This window comes from Mchenga conophoros, linkage group LG7 (genome assembly GCF_057382185.1).
Source record: "Mchenga conophoros isolate Kocher_MC1m ecotype Shallow Benthic linkage group LG7, M_conophoros_male_GT1.1, whole genome shotgun sequence".
Lineage (NCBI taxonomy): Eukaryota > Metazoa > Chordata > Actinopteri > Cichliformes > Cichlidae > Mchenga > Mchenga conophoros.
Genome location: NC_140532.1, coordinates 22,865,714 through 22,889,931, shown reverse-complemented (window position 1 = coordinate 22,889,931; position 24,218 = coordinate 22,865,714). Strand labels below are relative to the sequence as shown.

At 38.5% G+C, this 24,218-nt stretch overlaps 1 protein-coding gene across 2 annotated transcripts; it reads left to right on the top strand.

Annotated features, from left to right (window-relative positions):
- LOC146570117 (ethanolamine kinase 1) lies at positions 1 to 23,687 on the top strand. 2 transcript variants are annotated; one of them, XM_085282960.1, is made up of 9 exons: positions 1 to 42; positions 308 to 472; positions 4,837 to 5,099; positions 6,780 to 6,920; positions 11,963 to 12,111; positions 12,524 to 12,607; positions 13,748 to 13,908; positions 16,328 to 16,401; positions 23,151 to 23,687. In XM_085282960.1, the coding sequence occupies exons 2-9, from the start codon at positions 332 to 334 to the stop codon at positions 23,218 to 23,220; spliced, it is 1,083 nt and encodes a 360-aa protein (XP_085139086.1). In that variant the 5' UTR covers positions 1 to 42; positions 308 to 331; the 3' UTR covers positions 23,221 to 23,687. The 2 variants fall into 2 exon arrangements, with proteins under 2 accessions (XP_085139086.1, XP_085139087.1); XM_085282961.1 differs by lacking the exons at positions 1 to 42; positions 6,780 to 6,920 and having other exon boundaries at positions 49 to 472.
- The last annotated feature ends 531 nt before the right edge of the window (positions 23,688 to 24,218 follow it).

Here is a 24,218-nt window from a genome sequence, read left to right as displayed (position 1 = left end):
CGGGAACATTGGACCCTGATAAAGTGCTGAATAACTGGACACGTAAGTAGACAGCTTCAGTGACTGGCAAATACCAGTGACTGCTCTTGACTCAATAGTTTTACATCATAATCATCAAGAAATTTGCGTGGACATCAATTTCTTTTTCTTTTTACTTTCTTTTGCTTTTTCATCCTTTTTTTCTTTTTCTTTTTGATGGTTTAGATTTAACTTTGACTCTGCTAACACTCTCTAACACTGTCTAAAACTGGCCCAAGTCTAGACACAAACTCATATTTACTACTTTAATCTTTATCGGTTTTCAAAGTATAAACAGTTTGCATTCGTGAAAATGGACAGTGGACTTGTTGGTGCTGGAAAACAGCTTCTCCATGTGGACATCTATATTGATGAACACCAACCTTCTAGAGGAATCCTGGCTCTTTTGAGCAGACTTCGTCCCAACTGGAAGGCACAAGACATTCAAATGAAGGCAAGTGAATGCTTGTATCTCTAAATGTATGGATTACCAAAGACTGACTATTATTTGTAAGAAAGCATGAAATTCACACATTTTCATTTGTATTTCTAATCTTACTCTCATGAACTTTCAAATGTAACATGCTGACTGTGGCTTGCAGCATCTGAGATGTAGCTTTTGTTTTTTGTAAAGTTTCAGGGCGTTGCATGGTCTGACCTTGGGATGAATTGACTGGGAAATCCACTCTTGGGAAGATTGTGGCATTGCATTAACATACAGTGGAACCCCGACTTACGAAATTAATTCGTTCCCGAGGGTCTTTCGTAAGTCGAAAATTTTCGTAAGTCGAAACACCCATCGCACGTTTTGACTGAGGCGATGCTGAACGATAGGCTATAGGCTAATTGCTAACTAGAACAACAATACGTCGTTCAAGCGGAACAGCGGAGCCCAAGTACGGAAGCCAAGGGGTTGTTACATGATTCGGAAGGCATTGTGGGCATTGTAGGCTCAGCCAATCAGAGCCAGCGGATTCCATTACTCTGGCATTTTGCCGTAACACGGGCAAAAATATTGCCGTTCAGTGCCTTCGTAACTTGAATTTTTCGTGAAATGGGGTATTCGTAAGTCGGGGTTCCACTGTACTTCTAAATACACCAGACCAGCAAAATGAAAACATATCTGCTTTTATAGTAGTCTAATAGCCCTGGGAAAGCTTTTGAATTTCACATGACTGTTTAACCTGTATTCACGTGTTAAAGTGAAAGCATAAACTATGATTTATATCTAAATTTATTGCCTGTATATGGCAAAACTTGACACATCTTATAAGAATAGGGAGCAAGTGGAAGAGAACCTGGAGCAGTGCTGGTATGAAAGTGAGTAGACGCAAGACAGAATACATGTGTGTGAATAAGATGGAGTCAAGTGGGAAGGTGAAGCTGCAAGGAGCACGGATATTGAAGGTAGATGAGTTTAAATATTTGGGGTCAATCCCCCCCAAAGCAACAGACAGTGAGGTAGAGAAGAGAGTAAAGGCAAGAGGGGGTGGGTGGAGACAAGTGTCAGGGTTTTTTTGTGAGAGAAGGATAGCAGCAAGAGTGAAAAGGTAGATTTACAAGACAGTAGTGAGGCCTTCTCTGATGTATGACAGAAAGACAGGCGGCAGAGGTGGAGGTGGTAGAATTGAAGATCCAAAGATTTTCATCCCATTTGGGAGTGACCTGATCGGACAGGATTAGAAAATACACAGCCCAAAGACATACATGTTGGGTTAATTGGAGATTCTAAATTGGCCACCGGTGTTAATATCAGTGTCTGTCTCTTTGTCTTAACTGTTTGATGAAATGGCATGTACCCTGTCCTTCACCCTACAACAGCTGAGATCGACTTCTGAAACCCCATGGCCCAAAACTGAACAGGTTAAGAAAATGGATGGATGAATGAAAAAAAAATAAAGACTGCTGTATAAATGCAGTATCAAAATTAAATTCACACATAGTGATAAAGTTTTGTCGTGTTTTGGTTGGGCTCCATATTCCACTGTACTGTAAACTGTAGAAAGACACATTTCACACATCAAAATGGAAAAAAAAAAATCCAAGGTAACTAGACAACAAAAGTAGACTGTTAGGAAATTTCTTTTTGTAGGGCTGTCAGAGGGTCTATTCACAACAGGATAATCCCATTCTGGTCCCATGTGCAAACACAAGGTCCAATATTTCAGAGAAATAGGGTTTATGTTTGTTAGGTGACCCAACATTGGATGGATGACCTCTCAATCCTCACCAGGTCCAGTAATGTACACAAGAGTAGATGTTTCTCTTCAGCTCTCGCACTGCAGCGGCTCCTTTAATGGTGTATTGTGTTCAGCAAGGAATGGATAGACAACTTCTGCTGTTACATTGAGCTTTAACCCAGTTTACATAGCATTCCTTTCAAATGACTGTCATTGTTTTGGGTTTCATTGATGATTCCGTGATTCTGTGATTTCATCATTTCTATTTTATAACAAACTAACAGAACAAGATAAAGGCTGATAAATACACATTGAATGATTTACATAAGATTTTTTGTAGACAGTGTGATTAAAATCTGTTTCAAAGATGGAACAAGAGAACATTTGTAGAATTTTAAAGGCATCCCTTTAAAATTCTACAAATGTTCCAACAAACAAACATGTTAAAGCAAACGCAAATTTCATGTCAAAAAGAAGTGCAGATCAAAGCATGCATATTTATCTTGTGTGTTTTTAATACATTTTGGGGGATTTCAAATGACAATTAATAAATTGTGAAAATTCAGCACAAAAAGAAACTGTAAGATACAGAGGCAGAAAGAATTTAATGAAACCAGCCCTGCATCCATATAAATACTGGGTCAGTTGTCAAGGTGGGCATGTTTGTTCATTTTCCATTTAGATGAAAAAATGTGTGTGCAGGTCCCATCTGATGCTCAGAAAGTGCCTTGGGGACTTTAGCAGAAATTGAGAGACTGAGAAACCACAGAATGACAACAAATGTCAGAAAAAGTCGTTGCAGACAGTGGTCTCTGCGGTGTTGTTGTGTACACATACTGAGGAATAGAATCTATTCCAGAAGTGGGATTTCCAATGTCACCATACTTTCTACAGCTGTGTCTGTAACTATGTATTCATCTACCTGTTGTTGCATTGACTCTACACAACAAAGATGTATGCATACCAGTTTAATTTCAAACTGATTTCATATTTGTTTTTCCCATAAAGTACATTAAAAGGAGTGCCAAATCTTTCCATATCAAATGTTTGTTTGTTTTTTTACATTGGATAAAATGGTAACCAGTATTCCACATTAATATGGGTGTATTTTTCAGGATGTATAAAGGCGATCAACCAAATCTTGAACTTTAATATATGCTATAAACAGAAACTGGAAAATACACAACACACAATAATGCAAAAACATAAAAACAGACAGGCAGCATATGAAGAACAGACACAAGGCTCATATCTAAATTAAAACCATAGCTGATGCTACAACAAAGACTGAGGGGAAGAAATGATTAGTTATACACATTAGGATTAGGAAATGGGGAACAGGATTGGTAACAAGACACAGGTGCGATCAATCACACACAAGTGAAGCTTGTCAATAAAATCAGGGGGGAAACAGGAAGCAAAACTAACCTAGGACACAAAAGAAATCAAACCTTCAAAGTAAAGACAGAAAGTAAAGTACAGCAAAATCACAAATCAGAACACAACACAGAAACTTTGTACTGGGAAAATCCAAACACACTTTAGAATCACCATTTCACCTAACCCCACTAACTTCAAGTCTTTGGACTGTGGGAGGAAGCTTGAATGAACCCAGACAAACTCGGGGAGGATTTCCAAACTCCAGATCTCAAGGTACTGAGTTCAAATCCACCATCTGGCCAGATGAACTCAGGACCTTATTGCTGTGAGGCAATAGGGATAACCACCATACCACAGTGCTGGCCATTTCTGGTATCATGTAGAATAGAAATCAAAGTCTCATTAAGACTCAGTATATAATAATGATCTCATGATACAGATTAATTCAGAACCCAGCATGAATTATATTTCAAATAAGCATCTGAAAAATGACCCATAAAAGACTTCTGCAAAATTATTCTTTGACTTATATGTCTCATCTAGCTGCTACCTGTTGGTTGTCTAAACTTGTATTCTATGATAAAATTATTTTAACAAAAAGCTGTTACTTAAGTAACCTATTTGAAAATGCAAGTATTCATGTGGCAACACGCTAACGTCGCAGGGGATGTCCACATGCATTCTAAATTTTGTATTACACAGGTATTTTCTCTAGTTTCTTTTTGAGTGTACTGATGTGAATTTGCTCTGTTTCTGTGGTTTTATTTTTCCTTTTTCTCCAATAATGTGCATTTAATGGAAGGTTAGTGACATTTTTAAATGAGCTATAACAGTGGTAAATTAGTGGCCTGTAAATCGATATGGTACTGAAAATGTAATCCAGAATCCTGAAACCAAACTGGGGTCTGCGAGTTGCCTGCTATTTACCTGCCTGCTGTAATTAATGTAGAATAGCATGATTTTCCAAGATTGTTATAAATGTTTTAAGGAAAGTAACCAATTAAAGTTATAGTTACAGAATAATTATATGACTGCCTGCTTTATTGACAGATGGTAGTGAAATGTTATTATCTTTTTTTTACAGTAGGATTTTTTGTGTGGGTAGAATTATGATAACCAGCATCCTAGGTTTTATGGGCTCTTTTGACAATACAGAATGCTAAAATATGGTATAGCAAAATGTTTCATTTGCTGTATACTATCTGTCCAAAACTGCATTTTTCATGCTCATGGCCCTTTGGATTTCCTTTCATTCCAGACATTCACAGAAGGCATCACCAACCAGCTTATTGGCTGCTACGTGGGCTCTCTCCTGGAGCCTGGTTGTGTCTTGGTGCGACTATATGGCAAAATGACAGAGCTCTACGTGAACAGGGACCATGAGGTGGAGATGTTTCAGATCCTCCACGCACACAGATGTGGTCCTGAAATTTACTGCAGCTTCCAGAATGGCATCTGCTACGAGTTTGTAAGAGGAACTGTGCTGGATGATAAACTGCTTCGGCAGCCGTCTATCTACAGGTCTCTGCAATAACAGCGTTCACATTTCACACATACACACACACACACACACACACACACACACACACACACGCACACACACACACACACACACGCACACACATAGATAGATAGATAAACATCATCTAATTAAATTTATATAATTGTGAGAATTTCTTTGCTATTTTAATGTATGTGAATACATTAAAATAGCAAAAATTAGCAAAATTATTTCACAGCTTTACAATCTGTATATTCAAGTTGACAATAAACTTGCCCTAATTTAAGAAACATGAAAGAAAATAATGACAATTCTGATTATTGTCTGGTATGCAAAGTTCATATCCTGAGTATAACTACTGTGTAAGTTTGTAATTATTTAATATCAAAGCATAAGGTGAGATGCTATGGGCAGGAGATTTATTTGTTTATTTATTAGTTTATATGAATAGAAGATTTTTGGCTTTTTTTGCCTCAACATGTTCTTTTCAAACCTTTTTCTCAAAATTGCACAAAAAGGTTTTCAAAATTATCCACTGTAAATAATCAATGTTGATATTTGTTATCCCTTTAAAGCTAAGTGTATCAAATATGATACTTTGCATACTAGATTTTGAGACAATAAATATTAAAAAAAATGGCAGATGTGGCATATATGACAGAAATCCAAACTAAAATCTGCAAATAATATATATTTTTTAATTATTATATTGTTAGAAGGTTCAATAAACACGCCAAAAAATAAAAAATAAAATTTAAAAAACCGCAGTCTGAACTTCAGCAGCACTTACATCCACAAAACTTCACTGTTAATAATCTGGAGCCTGATTTGTATAACATTTAGCACAAGTGGAGTCTATCATCAGTGAATGCTACGTCCAGATGAACAGAATCAACTTTTTTTTGATTTACTTACCTGGATGATTAAACATGCATCAAGACAACATTTAGAACAAAAAACAAAAAGAAAACAAAAACACATTTCTTGGCAGGACTTGTAGAGTGATAAATAGAGATATCCAAAATCTCCTGAATTAAATGTAGTATGCACATTTTTTTTTACATTATTTTATGCAACTTTCTTTCTGAAAAAGTGAATATTTATTGATAGGACATCATTTGCACATCATATCATAAATTTCAGAAAACTTGTAACTCAATTTCTTTTTTATTTTTAATTGAAATTCATTTGAAGTCATCATTGTACATCATCATCATTTTCAGAGTTCAGGTGTGTACATGCAAACCAAACAGTTCATTTAATTTGTGCCAATGTGGGAGTTTCTTATTAGTAATTTGAGTCATGTTTCATGTTGAGCAATGATGTTTGTTCATGCCCCCATTACATTCATCATTCCCATGATAACAACCTGTCATCATTATTCACAACTCGGGACAGTAGAACTCAACATATCCAGCCAAGGTTTCACATCCAGGTCCACAATAGACATCAATCAACTTGCTCTGCCTGATACCCTGTGTGGGGGATACCCAGAAAACTTTATGTCACCATTAAGATGCCTTGAGAATGAGCGCTCAAATGGTCAAAAGGTCATAACCACAACAAGGTCCATTTTTTGAAAAGAAGAACAAGATAAGAGCACTAAATGTAGAGGGAGTTGTGTTTCTGCTCTGATAATGATTGTTTGTGCAATAACAGCGTCAGCCAGGCTCATCTGAGAAAATGTTTTCTCTCTGCAGATTGATCGCCGCAGAGATGGGGAAAATCCATTCGATCCAGCCAAAATCCGGTCGGCCAGTCAAACCTGTGCTGTGGACAAAAATTTCTCATTTCCTCAAACTAGTGCAGAGCAGTGTCAGCAGCAGTCCAGCTGGGCAGTGGTACATAGGCAGATACAAGTCATGATAGCCACAGAGCACAATACAATATATAATGCATAATATTTACAATACATCCACTTGTGATTGACCCATTAAGCAGCTGCACTGGACAAAGACAGGAAGATTTACACTATGCAATAACATATGGGCGGTAGCTTTGCTAGAAAAAACATTAACTACACTTTTTGTTTTGCCAAAGAAATATGCTTGGAGAACTGCTTGGCTGTTGATCACCTGGTGGGGTCATTCAAAGTATTGGTGTGTTGCTAGATCAGATCTCACAGATAAGCTCAAGCAGTCCTTTGGCATCAGGTGACAGCAGGTATCATTCCCGTATGGACATTATTAATATATCCTAGTAATAATCGATTAACCGGCACATTATTATGAGACACTCTCTCACTCACTGACATGGGGAGCTACACATTAATATTACCTATCATGCAGCAGCTGCACAACACATCAAAGGTAAACACGTAAAACACGTACTGTAACAGCAGCAGTCATTTTCAGTGCCAGCAGCACCTCTGAACAGGAACAGATGCACATAACTACTCGAGGTCACCAAAATGTCATTAACAGTTATTAGTTAGGCTAAGAAATGCAGCATGGCATGATGTGTCCAGCACTAAATGGACCGTTAATATGCAATTCTATATTTCCTGTAAAAAATCAAGAGAGGTGTAAATCAGAGATGACTTTAATTAGTTGCTTATGTGACATCCACTATTACAACAATATCTTACGGTGATTAATCTACTGCTGTAATCATAATAATAAACTGTATAAAGTACAAGGGCTGAGAGCTTGACAGCTGTAACAACAGTAACTATGGGGGTGGGGCTTAGTGATTAGTCAGTCATCCTGTCAGGAAGGTTTCAGACTAATGTGTGTGTGTGTGTGTGTGTGCGTGTGTGTGTGTGCGTGTGTGTGTGTGTGTGTGCGTGTGTGTGTGTGTGTGAGAGAGAGAGAGAGAGAGAGAGAGATGGAGAGAGAGAGAGAGAGAGGCTGTCAATTATCTACTATACTGAAAATACAATGTTTAAAAAACAAAATACCTGATGACTTTGAGACAGGAGGGCACCCCGATGTTTAATTGTGCTGTCCTCTTTGATAGAAACCAGCTTCATTTTCAACTGTTTTATCTTTTAGGCAGCAGCTCTTTCACTGATGTCTTATCATTTTCTCACATTGCTCAAACCAGCCTAAAATGCTCTTGTCCATCCAAATCTTGCCTGGCTTAACGGGCAACAGGCATTTACCCCTCCTTACATGTATGGAAGCCATCACTGTGAGCTGTCATTGGTCAGAGAGATGAGGCGGGGGAGTGGCCTCATTGACACTGAGAGCTCTCATGGGTGAAGGGGTGAGAGGTAAGCGGGGTTACATGGAAAGACACTACAGAGAAACAGGCTCTTGGCTCTCCCTTATCAGTCAAACGCTGAACCTTATTTGTGTTTGCAGCAAAGGGGTCGGAAGTCCATGCAAACAGAAGCTGGAAGGCCCCAAGGTTTCTAGTCACTTTTCTTTTAGCGTGCAAGCCAGGTAGGAACTGAATGAGTCATCCATAAAGTAGAGGCTTGGAAGCAGAGGGCCTTTTATGATAAGAGGTACTTTTAACATCTAGGATTCACAAAAACAAAGGTCTCGTAGAAATATAAAAGAAAATCTCCGAAATTAAAAAACTTAATTTGGGGGTCTGGGGTTTTTTTTGCTAGCTAGCTAGCTAGCTAATATGACAATCTAAATTGTGATAAACTACCTCAGACAAGCTGAAATGTATTTATTTATTTTATAACACACTGCTCAGATAACAAAAATGTGTTAACACAAGACACCAAATTATGCATGGATGGGTGCTACTGAAAATTAAGGCCACAGAGGAGTAATAACCTACTATTTAAGTCCCGCAGCTCCACACAGCAAAACAAGTTCACTTTTGCTAAAGTTGCATGCATATCCTGCTAAACTTCAGTTTTAAAGAGAACACTGAGGACATTGTGAGCGCTTCCATTTTACCCACTAAAAGCAGTGAATGCATGTCTGAATGTGGATCACTCTGCAATATACAATAGGAGACTGCACCACATTTCAAGGCCCAATAGATGGTGCTATATTGTGAAACATTTTTGAGACTTGACAGCCCTGTGCAGCTCGCGCTCAAGTAGATTCAGAGCAATTTAAAATAACCTGGAAATGATCAGTGTTTAGGAAATGTATCATAACAACGTGGGAAAGCTATGAGAAAATAATGGAAGAAACACTACAAATGACTCTGAGGTGTCAACACTAGAAATTAGAAATTGGGTTATTTTAATCTTACCTAATGTCTTCTCTCTCTCTCTCTCTCTCTCTCTCTCTCTCTCTCTCTCTCTCTCTCTCTCTCTCTCTCTCTCTGTGTGTGTGTGTGTGTGTGTGTGTGTGTGTGTGTGTGTGTGTGTGTGTGTGTGTGTTTGCACGTTAACTGGTCTCTTGAGTGTGAAAACTGCGTGCAAAACATGGCACAGAGACAGAAGAAGAAAAGACCAAAAAAACAGGTTTTAAACAAGCATCAGAGAAACTTTTGTACTTGAGACTGTATGAGTGCTGATATGAATGTGATATTCAGAGGAAATGGCAAAAGAAAGGCAGAGAAAGAGAGAGAGCAGGAAGAGGCTGCACCTGCAGAGGAGGTCTTCAGCTCTCAAGCCACCCGCTGTGCAGAGGGAGAGAGAGGGGGAGAGAGACAGATCAACAGAAGGAGAAGCGAAAGAGACGAGGGAAGGGGGAGCGCAAAAGAGGCTGCAGCAGCTGCAAGGTTCAGAGAGAGGGAGCACAGTAGAAGTCAGAGCTGGGAGAGAAAAGAAAGAAAGGCAATGGAAAGCAAGAGTGCAACCTCTTTTTCTTCCAAAGCCCCCCTGCTATGTCTCCCGTTTGCACTCTTACAAATTGCATAAAACTGCAAAAAAGAGAACGAGTGGTGGAGAAAAAAGACGAAAAAGAAAAAAAAATCTGCAGTGCTCGGCTGGTGTTTGAAATCATATGTAAATAAGGCACATTGATAATGAAGCGCCAGAGGAGGAAATTCCACTAATTACCTTACAGAGACTTGACAGGGAGCAGGAGGCGAATGTACTTGACGCACTGTTTTTCATGAAAAGGACAGAAAAGAGAGAGGAAAAGATCTGATGGCAAGACGACAGGTTTCCATTTAAAGTCAATGTAAGTCTTTCATTTAGCTTTTGATTCCAAGTAATCGTGGGTTCCTATGTGAACGTCGAGTTGTTAGGTTAAAGGAATGGGTTGGTTGAAAAGGAATCAGGGTGATTCACCATTCAACTGCATGTTTTATTTCATATTAGAGAGGAGATAGATAAATTATGCATGTCAGAGGGGGTCGATTTTAAATAAAGCTGTCACCGGCAAGTAGCGGTGAATCGAGCGCTCTATTCTGGGCCTGTATTTTTTTTTAAAAAGGCAGTTTGGTGTTAAAATGTAAATCATTTGTGCACTGATGCTTGAAAATAAAGTAAAATAAATCTTAGTTATTTTATCAAAGATCTTGTAAGCAGGAAGTTGGTATTTTAAAATACCAACTTCCTGCTTACCTCTTTTTATTCAATCCATGTATTTATCTCAGAGGGAAGCAAGACTGACTGAACAGAGCAGAGAAGATAACATACAAAGTGACTTGTTGTGTAGTGGAGGACATGCAGACAGCAGAGCCTCTGTGCCACGGCTATAAACACTATAAACAAGGCTCATCCTCCTCTGCTTTTATTGTGCGTTCCTTGCAGGCCTCACTAAATTATGTCTCCAAGTGTGTATAATACCGGAGCATCTGTTTGTTCCCTTTTCGAATAAATAGGTAGTGTTTAAATTACACTGTTTAAAGTACCCTCTTGCCGTGGCAGTCGTGGGGACTGGAAAGGAAACACAAAAATTAATTAGGAGACGGATGCTTGCACAGCATTTCTTCCAGGTGCATTTTGCACTGACGTCCAAGGACATTAGTGCCGTCTTTGATAGATTGAATAATCAAGAGAGTGAAAACAAGGCATGTGACCTCTCAGCGAGGCTTGCTGAACCGTGTCAGTTTACAAACAAGTTCTACTTTCTTGTCTCAAACTCTCTTGCTCCTCTTACCAAGTGTACGGAAGACTCTTATACGAGTTTAGTTCAGATTTTCATTGGGAAAAAACAATCCCATAGACAACTTCCATCTATCCATTTTCTTCCGCTATTTAAGTCAGGCCTGCAAGAGCCATCGTGGGGTGAGATGCAAGGTTGCACCCTGGACGCCAGTCTGTTGCAGTGCTAACACATAGAAACAGGCAACCATTCGCACTCATATTCACACCTATGGTCAATTTAGAATCACTACTTAACCTAGCTCGATGCATGCTTTCTTCATGTTTGATAAGGCAGATTTATTTTTATAAACCGGATGCCCTTCTTGATGCAACCCCAAGTTAATTTTGCGTCTCCTCCCAGTGTTAAACTGGGGCTTGTTTGCTTATCAAGAAATGGGTAAACCTAAAACTCTAGAGAACCATTGACTTAGCTCTAACAACAAATGAATAACAGTAGCACTTTATAAAGGCAGACAAAGCACTTAAAACATCTCATATAATAGCTAAGCATATCTTTTCTCTGATTTTCACTCGATTGCATTTTTTAAGAAGAAAGACTCCTCCCATGCTAGACTATCCCAGTGGCAGAGTGTACAAGGACATGTGCTAAAGTGAGTTGAATAAAAGTGTGTTATTGTCAGATCGTGAGCATTTTTACCCAATTAGACTTCAGATAAATTAGGAGGTTGTACTTCTGGAAATCAATGTATTTTCAGCTTCAGTGATTAAAACTAAATGCCAGAGTTCTTTTTTACAGTCTTTGGTGTAAAACATCACACAGCATTTATGACTTCGGCTGTTCAACTTACTATGCTTCTTTACCTACCTGCCAGGTGCAGCTGCGAGTTAAAGACATCACTCATTCACGGGGAAAAAAGAGCCCTTTTCCATCACAAAAAATAAATAATTTCAACGTTTTACCTCTTGCAGTTCTGCAGATCTACAAAAGGTGCCCAGCTTTAAGACTTTGTCACAGGAAATGGAGTCACTGAAGAGACACCTCTCTGAGATTGACTCGCCAACTGTCCTCTGCCACAACGACCTCCTGACAAAGAACATCATCTACAACGAAAAAGAGGGTGAGGAAAATTCTTTGGTTTTTAGAAATTCATCAACCTGAAAGAAGTAACAAACAAAAGAAGGCCTAATGCTAAACTACCTTAATTCTAGCTGAAGAGTGGCAGTGCTTCTGAAGCTAATGCTAAAATAGATGAATGTGTGGCAATATTCACATTACTGAAAATGCATTGTCCCTTATTTAATATCTTACCTTATTTGAAGTTATTCTGTTATAAATTTTTTAAACATTTAAAAAAACTATCACCCGGGGTAATGTTCAGCAAAAGAGACTCCCTGTTCCTTTGACACTCACAAGGTTCCTGTACTTTCCATAAAGACACAAAGGCTTATCAGTTGAACATCTATAGCTGAAATGTGTTTATCATGTTGTCTTAGTAACTGCTGTTGCTTTTTTCCCCCTACATCCATCAGGAATGGTGAAATTCATTGACTACGAGTACGCCGATTATAACTACCAGGCCTTCGATATCGGCAATCACTTCAACGAATTTGCCGGTGGGTCTTTCAAAATAGCATCAATTTACCTCCAAATCTTTTTCACAGCCAGGACATATAAGATTCCTTAATGTGGAATATATGACTGCAGTAAATATTGTAAACACAGGATGTGATATTTTCAACGTTGTGTTTTCTCTGACTACATCATGTTATGATATAATGTGCCGTGAAACGATCTCCTTCTTGTGACACTGCTCAGAAAAATTGCTGCATTCAGTATGTGTTCTGCACAGTGATTAAAGTGGCTTTGATGGACCAGCTGTGTTAGAGCAAAGCACAGCAAGGACTGTCCGAACAATCATCAATGCAGTCGATTTAGATTATTCAGCTTTCAAGTTGTAACTTGCAAATTATCCACAATTCCCAATGACAGCAGCTGCAGTTATGTCTGATAGTCTTATGCAAGAAGGGGCTGACAGGAAGGGGCAGACATACTCCACACGAATCACATGCTGGAATGAAAGATACTGCACCTTGTGTTCTTTTTTTTATCCTGATTATACCTCAAACAAAATTTGAAAATTAGCCGATGGCATGGTCTTGAATGATACAACTGTCTTGCAGACATTTGAACACAATTGTTGATGTAGGGAAGCTTTTATACGGGCAACATGAAAAACCAGTCTAGCTTAAATAAAGCGCTTCGCTATTATCTGTACAATATAACCCAGATGTTATACTATTGCTGATGTATGTAGAAGTCAACAGATGTGTCTAATTGCCAGGGTGCTTATTTACACTTCACAACATTTTATTACATTTTATATTTTTATATTTCACAAAATTTTATTTTTTAATTTAAAGTAGACTTGTCAAATAAATGCAGTGCAGGAAAAAGCACAATACTTTCTCTGAAATTTAGTGGATAACATGTTATCCACTAAATTTCAACATATTGTTGTCAGCATGTTGTCACCCAGTTTCCATGCTGCTTTCTTATAACTTGTCCATTTGGAGCAAACGTTTCTCACTGCCTGAGTGGGTCTGACAAGTGTTGACCAAAGAGCTGTTGCTCCACTCAAAGTAGATATAGTTCACTGGCACGTCTTCAAAACAAACAGTTATTTTAGGCATTGTGTTGGATTTTAGCACCGACGTTAGTTCCACTAATGTGCACGTATATGTGTCGCATTTCAGGTGTGAATGATGTTAACTACGACCTCTACCCGAGCTGGGAGCTGCAGAGGGACTGGCTGACGGCCTATCTGGAGAGTTACAAGCACAGCACTGGACGTGAGGTCACAGTCACGGAGGCAGAAGTTACGCAGCTCTACATTCAAGTCTGCAAATTCTCTCTTGTAAGTGTCTGCTCCCACTGACTTTGTTGAAATATATCATTATGTAGTGCCTCAGCTCTTTGGAAAGACTTTGGAAAGTGACAAATCTCTCAACAGTTATTTCCTTTTCTTAGGTTTTGCTCTTGGAGGGACTCGAATATCTCAATATTATGAGATTAGCGTATGCATTTCAACAACATCCATATGTGTGCAGAGCTGTGGAATGGCGGGGTGGCAACATCTCACCATCATATTTTAACAATTTACTTTTCCAACTCGCCCCCCCAACCCAAAGAAAACCAAACCATCCACAGCTGACCCACCACTGTTCAAACTTTGATGGACTCCATCTGAGTTGATTAGAAACTACCGCAGGGAAAAATGAAACACAGCAGCCAAAATTATTTTTCTTATGACCACAATTTTCATTCTTTGGTGTCTCAAGTGGTGCTGGACTATCTGTCTAAAAGTGCTTTCATAGCTCAACACAATATGCAGAATTGTCCAACCAATTTTGGGGTGGTGTAAATGTCTCTTGAAATAGCACAGAATTGATGAGAAGGCATATTACTTTTTAAAATAACTTGTGCTTCAGCCAAAAAAACCGAAAGGGAAATGCGTGTGTGTGTGCGTGTGTGTGTATAAGGGGTAGAATATAGCCTGAAACTGAGTGATAGAAGTGATAATATCACGTTGATTGAAATCAGATTTTCTGCAACAAACCGAGGCGGACTCTTGAAGGTAGTAGGAGAAATTGATCACTGACGCTTAACAAGCCAAGTTTCCAGCTCAACTCGCTTTGACAAGCTGTGTGTCAAAATGAAGCATACGGGGCAGAATACTGATATGTTTCTGCTTAAAAATATTTACAAATACCTGCCATTAAATAAATTGATTACATCTGCTTTTAATGAAATCAATTAAGTACAAGTTTATCGGTTTGTATCTCCTTAGTATCACTTGGTACATTTGTGAAATAAAAGTATGTTAATATAATACCATGCTCCGTAGTTTATAATATAGACAAAAAGTGACACTGTAGGAATTGAGGGAAGCCATCCTGCACTGTGTGGCATCGAGGAGGCCTGGCCAGTTGCCAGAGCTCTGCGCCGTGGAGCTGCCTCCTTCCCGTCTTAATCCTTAGCAAACTGTGCCAAGACGCAGTGGGGTCCTTACAATCCGTCCTCTCCTCCGCAGGGATCCCCCATGATGCTGAAGCTGTAGCCTGTGGCTTGATGATGTCACTCTTCCCACACATTTATCATCTCCGTTTTTCTCAATGGCTCCCTGTCACCGATAGTCTCTGCTTAGTGTTAGATTAATGCTTTCTTAATGGAGAGCAGTTATTAATCATAATGGAAACACGCTCAATCTCCATCTCCAACTAAGGACAGAGATTAGAGATGAAAATCTGCCAGGGAGAAGGAGAAAAGCCAAGGGAAACCGCACATTGCTCTTCAAGTATTTCATTCCACCCTTTATTTGATTATCAAATAAAAATGTGATTATATCACTGGGCCACAGAACAGAGGCCCTTCTGGATCTTATTAAGACTTGCTATTAGTGGCCTTACCATGAAGATTTACAATAAGGGTGGAGAACAACAGAAATTTATGGAGGTATGGAGGTCTGCAAGACTAAGTGAGCAAAACCATTAAGGAGGGAACCATTCAATACAGAGGTTTGTCATTCTGACTAAGCAGCGCGCAACTGGCATGCAGCGCGAGCAGCAGCAGCAGTTCTGGGAGCAGTTACAACATGACAAGCGGAGGTCACTGAAGTGTATTTTCACAGTTGTGCGCTATGGCAAAGGGGAATGTTGCAAGAGCATAAAAATACAGCACCTGCGATTCTGCACTGCAAACACAATGCACAGTTTTACACTTCTCCTGGGACTGGCTGTGTGTTCTTAATGAGCCTGTCATTCAAAGAGATTCCTTCGGTTCATTGTCTCAGCGAGCACACATTTTCCCTGCTGAAGTGTTCCTGAGCAAAGCATAACATTTGACCTCACTGTGGCCTCTGTGTAAGAGGCAAAGAATTATGCTTTTGAAACTTTGTTGTTTCAAAAGGGCGTTTGAGAATCTCATTGTGGTCACATAATACTGTCATGTTGTCATTCCTTTGATGACAGAGTCCAATATTGTACTGACTGTGTGAGCTTTAATACCACAGGTAGGCAGTACAACATATAACTGTATTTTGTTAAACAGCACAATCCTTCAGTTATTTTTCCATTTTCCAATGATATTGTAATGTTCTTCTTTTTTTCAATATTCAATCTTTATTTTTTATATACTAGCTCCCTGCAAAATCAATTTAAATTCTACAGTTTTGTAAAACACCTGAAAAGTAGCTCCAAATCAGCTCAGACACAAATATGAACCAGAGTTACGCTTTTTGAAACTTAAATTTTTTTTTTTTTTTTTACTTCCACCAGGCATCCAGCTTCCTCTGGGGTCTTTGGGCCATCCTGCAATCACGTTTCTCCTCGATTGACTTTGACTTTCAAAGGTTTGTCCAACGTCTGACAAAGACATTTAAAACTCCCACAACTCAAAGTGTCACTCTGCATAAACAATGCTCAAGTTTCCTAAAATGTCCTGGGTGAGATGTCCCATCCATCAAAAAAAATGTTGAGTTCATTAGTATTTAAATTGATGTTCTAATTATGTTAAGTGACACCTTCACATTAAAACGCTCTCAGTAAATGTTTAATAAAGGAACCCATGTAACCGCAAATAAGAATTATTACTTCACTGCAGTTTTTTTTCAGCTGTTAATGTCATCATCCATCACTTGAAATACTCTGAAAAAGAAAAATATTTATAGGACATTGAATTTAGGCTCTCGGTATATTAGTGCAATGTTTAGACAAGCAGGATCTTCATTAGAAAAGAATGACAAAGAATTTGTTGGCAGACAAACTGCGAGAAAAAAAAATGGTTTAGAAACATAAGCCTAGAATATAGAAATATTTCATTCTCCCCCCAATGCTTCAAGTCTTTGTGTATTTAAAATCTGGCATAAAAAACAGGCGAGACAAACACACTTCTTCTACTCTTCATGTCACAGACAAAATATTTACACATGAAATTCTCTGCTTTTCTTCACTGATAAACCGCAACATAAGATGAAAGCCTCGGTTTTCACAAAGACTTTCAAAGGAGATCAAAACTAACGTCTTTTATTTTTAACAGTGATCACCATTGAGGACTAGTTATCTTAAACAAGTCCAGGAGACATTCCTCACCGGCAGCAGCACTCAGACAGTTCAGGAAGGCAAAATGTTTCCCTCAACCCCCACTTTTTTTCTGCCTTTCTCCTTTTTCTGCATGCCCCACACCCACAACAGTTGTGATCATGATCCTAATCACTATTGACACACGGCACCCTCCCCTCTGTGTGGCTTTTTCTACTCGCTTGCAAGATCAGCGACAGGGCCCCCACCTCATTTCAATCTGGACCTTGGAGGAAATGTGATCCAGAGGGGTGCTGAGGCACAGAGGCACTATTGTTCCAGTGCCGTCGTTCCTGCCTTACATATACATCTCTCATCCCTGGCTGGGCCACATGTGCCTGCTGAACGTCTACTCCTTTAAGCTACCGGCTGAGGTTGTCCTAAAGTGGATGGTGAGGGTTGGGTTACCTTTCTTTAACTGGAGGGTTAAACTGAAACGAGCTCTGAGAGCAACAACAACAATGGAGAACCAAGTCTAATGTTTAAAAGCGGGAGGCTACTATCTAGCTAACCTCTGCCCCACGCCCATCCCTGTCATGCAAGACACATTCATGCACTTAAGCCTCCCTTTCAGGCAAGAGATACATAACATCGCTGGCTTCATCGATCTGTTAAAGTGACAACATTATTACATTCAGACATAGGTAACCTTTGGCTTAGTGCAGACATACATACAACAGGCAACATCAGTAATTGTGCAATTTTTGTACAATACATGCAAATGAGTTTTGCTCTTCAAGAAGAAAAAAATAAGAAACTATTTAAACCTTGAGTTGTTGCATGGGTGTGCATACTTGTCTGTGTTGTGTGTGTGTGTGTAATTTCTCCCACTGCTATCCCCCTGAGCCAAATCACCAATAACTTCCCAACGAGTGACAGGCGTCACCCAGGCCTTGTGCTCTAACCAGAGCCAGATGTAAATGTGACAATAGGGAGCCACAAGGGGAACGCAAACCCGCCCTCCTTTTACCATCCATATTTACTTTTCTTATATGGTTTTTTTCATGTGTTGAAAGTGTCTGCAAGTCAGCAGTCTAGATTTGTGGACGTGCTGGCAAGGCGAGCTGTTATTTGACAAAGACATTATTATAAGGAAATGAACAAGGAGGAGGCCCACTGTTTGGAATAGCTTGACTACAAAATTGAGGGAATTGTGCACAAAAGCACATTGTGAAATGGAATACCTGCATTGGCAGGAGATCATTTTCCCCTACTCTTGCTAAATATAAAAAAGCCTCCATTCATTTCTGATGAAGATAAACATTAAGTATGCTAGTCTTAGGTGTCACCCTTAATAAAAATAGGGATAAATGGGATTGTCTGTGAAGCTTGCTGTTCTTATAGGAGGGAGGGTGTAATAGGCAATTACATTAATAGAAGAAACTACAGGGTGGGGTTGAGGTGTGTGTGTGTTAAATTAGCTGATAGTGAAGCTATTTTGACTTTTTACATTACTTGGTAGGAATCTATCAAACTCTGTACTAAACTGAAGAATAACACAGATTTTTTATTAAGTTGCTTTTTCTTTACTGGATTTTGTTGGGGAAAAAACAAGAAACTGCTGCCTGGAATTCTTTATTGAGGAATGTTTTGTATAGGAGTGGTAAGCGATTCAATAAGTGAGCAATTAGTGTTTAAGTATTCTGTCAGTCTATATGTCTGAACTCGCCGGATTTTTCAGATTCACACAATTTTCATTTACGCACATGCAGTGGAATGAGTGCATTCAAAGAAGAGCAGCTGTTACCCATTGAAAACTTTTTGTGTCATATGAAACATCAAGTACGAATGGGGGAAACATTAGGTTATCGAACCTACATGTCTCGTGGGTTTCCAACAGCTTTGCTAAAAGTAGTGATGAACATGCCTGCGTTACAACTTGAGCATGTTCCAGCATTTGTTTTGCTGGCATCCAAAACATAATCTAGTCATTAACAAACACTGGGCAGCAGGGTTTAGTGGTGCCACCCCACAGGGAGCATGTTAACTGCTAATTCTAAATTAGCTGTATTTCATCATATAATATATGAAAGTCATGTTCTGAGTCAATTCACAATTTATACAGCATCCATATTTGTGTGGAAAGCAACTTGTTCATAGCTGTACAACAGCTCTACTTCCCCACCTCCTGTATACATGCTATTGTAGCAGTCAGCAGAATCTGATTCTAGTGGGTCATTATGAAAATATGAAAATGAAAATGATGAGCAAACACTTTAGTTTTCTGGACCAATAAGGATAAGGGAGGCTTCATTCTGCTGTCTGAGTAAATGAAAGAAGTGTCAGTTATCAACTGTAGCACATCACTTGCTTGAAATTAAGTCTGTCCAGAGAAAACGCCTGTTGAGGCTCGCCAAACCACAGCGAGCGAAGTGAAAATTGTCTGCTGGCCTCCACCAATGATTTCTACTCCCCAAAATTTTATTATGAACTTTTTTCTTTCTTTTTATTTTTTTCATTTTTTTGCAGTGGCAAAGGTTATACACACAGTGTACCACCTATCTCTATCAAACATGTACTGGTAAATCTAAAGGTCAGCCTTCAGCAAAGCAAAAACTAAAAGAAAGGAGAAAATGATGAACAAAAGCAGACAAAAAAAGCCAGGCTTTGACACAAAAATTAGAGTGTAGCTTTACCCAGAGATGCAGGTGGGAAAGAATAACTAAAAGGCATGTGACTAAATTATCGTTTTGTCTCACAACACAAGCGCTTGAAAACTGATTTGGCATTGAGGAGTTCAGTGAAAGCACTGATTAAAGGACAAACTCCTCTCTGTGCCTTCATTTTCTGTGCTTTTGAAACTTCACTTTATTTCAAAGGGTATAGCATAATGGCCAAGGGCAACAGCGTACTCAGACATCAGATTTATTGAGGCGTTCAATAATATGGTTTGAACAAACACAAAACCACTTCTCTTGCCGTTAACTTCTGAGATGCGCTGAAGCTTTGGCACAGCTTTCAGACTCATTACTTCATTTGAGAGTCTTGATGCTATTGTTACGCAAGATTGACAAACAAAAACACAGTACCCACCTATAAAACCAGACAGAAAGAGCAGCCTGTAGCGAACAGTGAAAGATACATTATGGCCACAGATACATACAGAGGAGGGAAGCAACAAAGTACAACTACTTTGTTTTTGGACTTCTGTAGAACTTCTAGGTATGTGTACTTTACCTACTTTTGGGTTTTACTCCCTACAATTTAAGAGAAATACCTCTACTTTATACTCATATATTTTCAAATGATGGAGTAGTCAGGACAAAAGAGAGCTGCAGTGGTCCAGAACAGCATCCTCAATGTAGATGTGATCACTACAGCTTCTAGCTAGACTATAGAAGAGAAATGAGCATAAAGGCAGCATAAAGTGTCAGCTAATTTCAGCTGAGCTGATATCATGCAATTTGTCACAGAGCATGTCTGCTAGCTAAAGGTGCAGCTGCTGTATTTCACTGGGAGAGAAAAGAATGTGAGAAGTTAAGTCAGAGATGGAGAAAGACAAGACTGACAAAGACAGGACAAGAGCGTAGAAGACAGATTTCTATTAAAGCTAAGTCAGTGAAACCTGATAAACTGGAAATTTAAAGCCTACAAATAATGTCCACTTTCATTTTGTGAATAGATATCTGAGCTGTACACGATTTCAAGTGATGTTTTTTCACACTGTAAAACTTTTTACAACACAAATTGTAAAATGTTTGAATTACTGTCTGTTATTCAAAGGTTCAGTGAACATGCTAGGCAGGCCAAACAGGTTAGTTTGCAGTGCTGTGGAGAGGTCTCAAGAGATGGACTAATGCAGTTGGCTGCCATGTTCATGGTCAATGTTAGGTTACATAAGGAGTAGCAGATATCAAAGACAGCTTAGTCTGATGATGCTGACTAGATTCACTCAGCCCAACTAATCCCAGGATCCCCACTCCTGCTGAATCCCACTTTAACCCCTGATTATATTCATTTTTCTGTTTAAATGTAGAGGCAGAACCTGCCATTTACAATGTAGGTAACCACAATTAGAACTTCCTCTTTTCTGTTCTGCATAACAGATGTTTGAGATATTCATCAGAATAAGAATTTACAGCACATTACAGCAGTCACAGCGCTTCACCGGATCCACATTTGTCACATTTTGTTACAGCCTTGTTCCAAAATGGATTAAATTCATTTTTCAACTCAAAATTCTACACACGATAACCCATATTAACAAAGTGAAAAATGTTTACTTGATATTGTTGCATTCAATTAAATGTAAAAACAAAAATATAATATGTGCTTATGTATTTACAACTTTTGCCATGACACACAAAACAGGTACGTATCCTGTTTGCAGCTTGATTTGAGTTTACCTGTGGTAAATTCAGTTGTTTGGACATGATTTGGAAAGGCACACACCTGTATATGTAAGGTCTCAAAGCTGACAGTGCATGTCAGAGTGCAAACCAATTCAGGACAATGATTTCAGCACCGCCCCACCAATCAGGCCTGTATGGCAGAGTGGCCAGGCAGAAGCCACTCCTCAGTAAAAGGAACATGACAGCCTGCATACAGTTTGTTAAAAGGTACCTAACAGATTCTCAGATCATGAAACAAATATTGGACTCTTTGTCCTGAATGCCAACAGGGACACTGTCAGGGTCAAGGGAAAGATAAATATATAGCAATGTACAGACACATCTTTGATGATGACCTGGTCCACAGTACTCTAGACCTGTGGCAGGGGTGAAAGTTTATCTTCCAACAAGACAATGACCCTAAGCACACTGGCATGATAACAAGTGTGTGACCTCAGGACCACTCGGCAAATGCCCTTGAGTTACCTAGCCAGAGCCCAGACTTGAACCCAGTGCTGAAAAAATATTTAGCAAAGGCTTGTAAATACTGTTTGTATTGTCATGTACTTTTTACTTTTATGTTTGGAGCACATTTCATGAACTGTACTTTTTCAGTTTAGTAAGAAGTTGAATCAGTTATTCAGCTTTTACCAGATAATTCTTTTATAAGAATCTATAATTATATTTAGTATCTAATCGTATTTATTATAATCTGCATTAGAATATTATATTTAATATATCATATATTATATAAATGTAATAATTATATAATAATTATATTACACATTTATATAATTACGTGGAAAATGTCTGTAGTTTTGCCACCTCTGGACATATACAATGCATCTTGAATAATAATTTTAGGTACTAATTTCTATTATTCTCATATAAAGACTGAGACTGAAAAGACATGAATATTTTGACATTACAAGTATGTTTCAAGTGATTAAACAGTTTGCAAGTTGCCAATATGTCAAAGAGGCTTCAACCAAAGAATGTTAATAATATTATAAATATTATATGTTTACTACAGGCAAGTAGGGTCAAATAAAACTCTGTGGTGTTGAATTGAATTGTGGAATTGTAGCCACTCGGACACCTTTTAGATGCTGTTTTTCTGTCAAAGCCAGTGGCTCACAGGTATACACAAGGTTTCCATGATGCCATGATGGCATGATAGGTATCAATAGTACGACGAGTCTTTTCACTCCCAGTTTGTCAATATGAATTCCAAATTGTCCCTGATGTTTCATGGGTGTGTCTGTAATTGGAAAGTACTGTGTGTAATATTAAAGCACTGTACAAATGGGTAAACTTTTTCTTCTCATGTAAACCATTACAAGTGGTGAGACTAGATTTAAATGTATTTTTTGTGAAACACCGCTTCATAAGTTACTTAAGTAAAACGTACAGTTACGGTAAAGAGTGATCTTAAGACAAAATTTGTCATGAGTCATATATGCTTGACTCGTCATATATAGAAACGGACAAGACAGTCTCAGTTATTTGACATACTTGCCTGAGCACATTTGATCTAAGGTTGACACATGCCACCCTTGGGCAATGTGACTTTCCAGCCAACAGATCAATGTACAGCTGTGCAGTCTTTAAGGCCCATTTAGTTTTTGTATAGTGTATAAGATTTCTTTCTGTTATCTAATCATGTGTTTTCTGTCTCCTGCTGTTTGCAGATATGCCACTGCACGACTGAACTTCTATTTTGAGAAAAAAGAGGAATACTTTGGACTGGCAGTGAACTAATTAATCCCTCTACTTTTGCAGAACAATTATGTGTTTCTTGTGTCAAACAGTGCTGTGGACCATATGTCAGATGGTGGAAATGGAAAAGCATAGAATAACCTTATAAAAGTGCTCCCCATAGTTTGTTATTTCAGGCTGTATAGTGTGACTTAATGTGTTTTGCTATCACTGTGATTTTTAAAATATTTGTTTTACCACAGTCAGTATGCCGATAAGCCTATTTGGCAAATTGAGAAGAGGCTCGTGCCAGAAATGAATTAATTGTTCCCACATTCAGCCGAGTCACATAAAGCCACAAAAATTGAGCTTGATCATAAAACACATAAGAGGGTTATTTGCAGGCTTATTCAGTGTGTACCACAGTTCTGGTGGAAAACAAGCTTTCATTTCAACTTATTTACTGTACCAAGGGCATTATTTTAATGTTTCTCTTTCAGAATGACTTGCTATAAAAATATCATGTGTGACTTACAGGGTGTTTGTTAATGTTGCCATAAAAGGAAAATTTAAGAGAAAATCTTATTGAAGCTGTCACTGTGTGAAGACAGGCGAAACTGAATCAGGAGTTACATGGTATGTACATGAACCAAAATGCAATGCTGACTGATATCAGTGCTTTAACAAGTGGATTTTACTTACTCTGTTCATTTAATAAGGTAAAAATGTACTTTAACTCCTAGTAGTGATCTGTTTTTTAAAAATATTCATCAAAATTTAGGCCCACAAACATTGTATGATCTTGGTGTAATCTCCTTGAATATGTCTCACAGGATGTTAAAAAACAATGTAATGTATAATGGTTTACTAAACAAAAAGCAGATTAAGGGAGCGCACACTAGGGCAAATCTGTAAATAAGCAATTTAAAATTGTCATAGCATAACAGGCACAGCTGTAATTATTGCTTTTTTTGTCATAGAGACTTGTAGGAATAACTAACCATTCACCCTTTTACTTAGATTTAATTGTCATGTGCCATGCATATACATAAACAATGAAA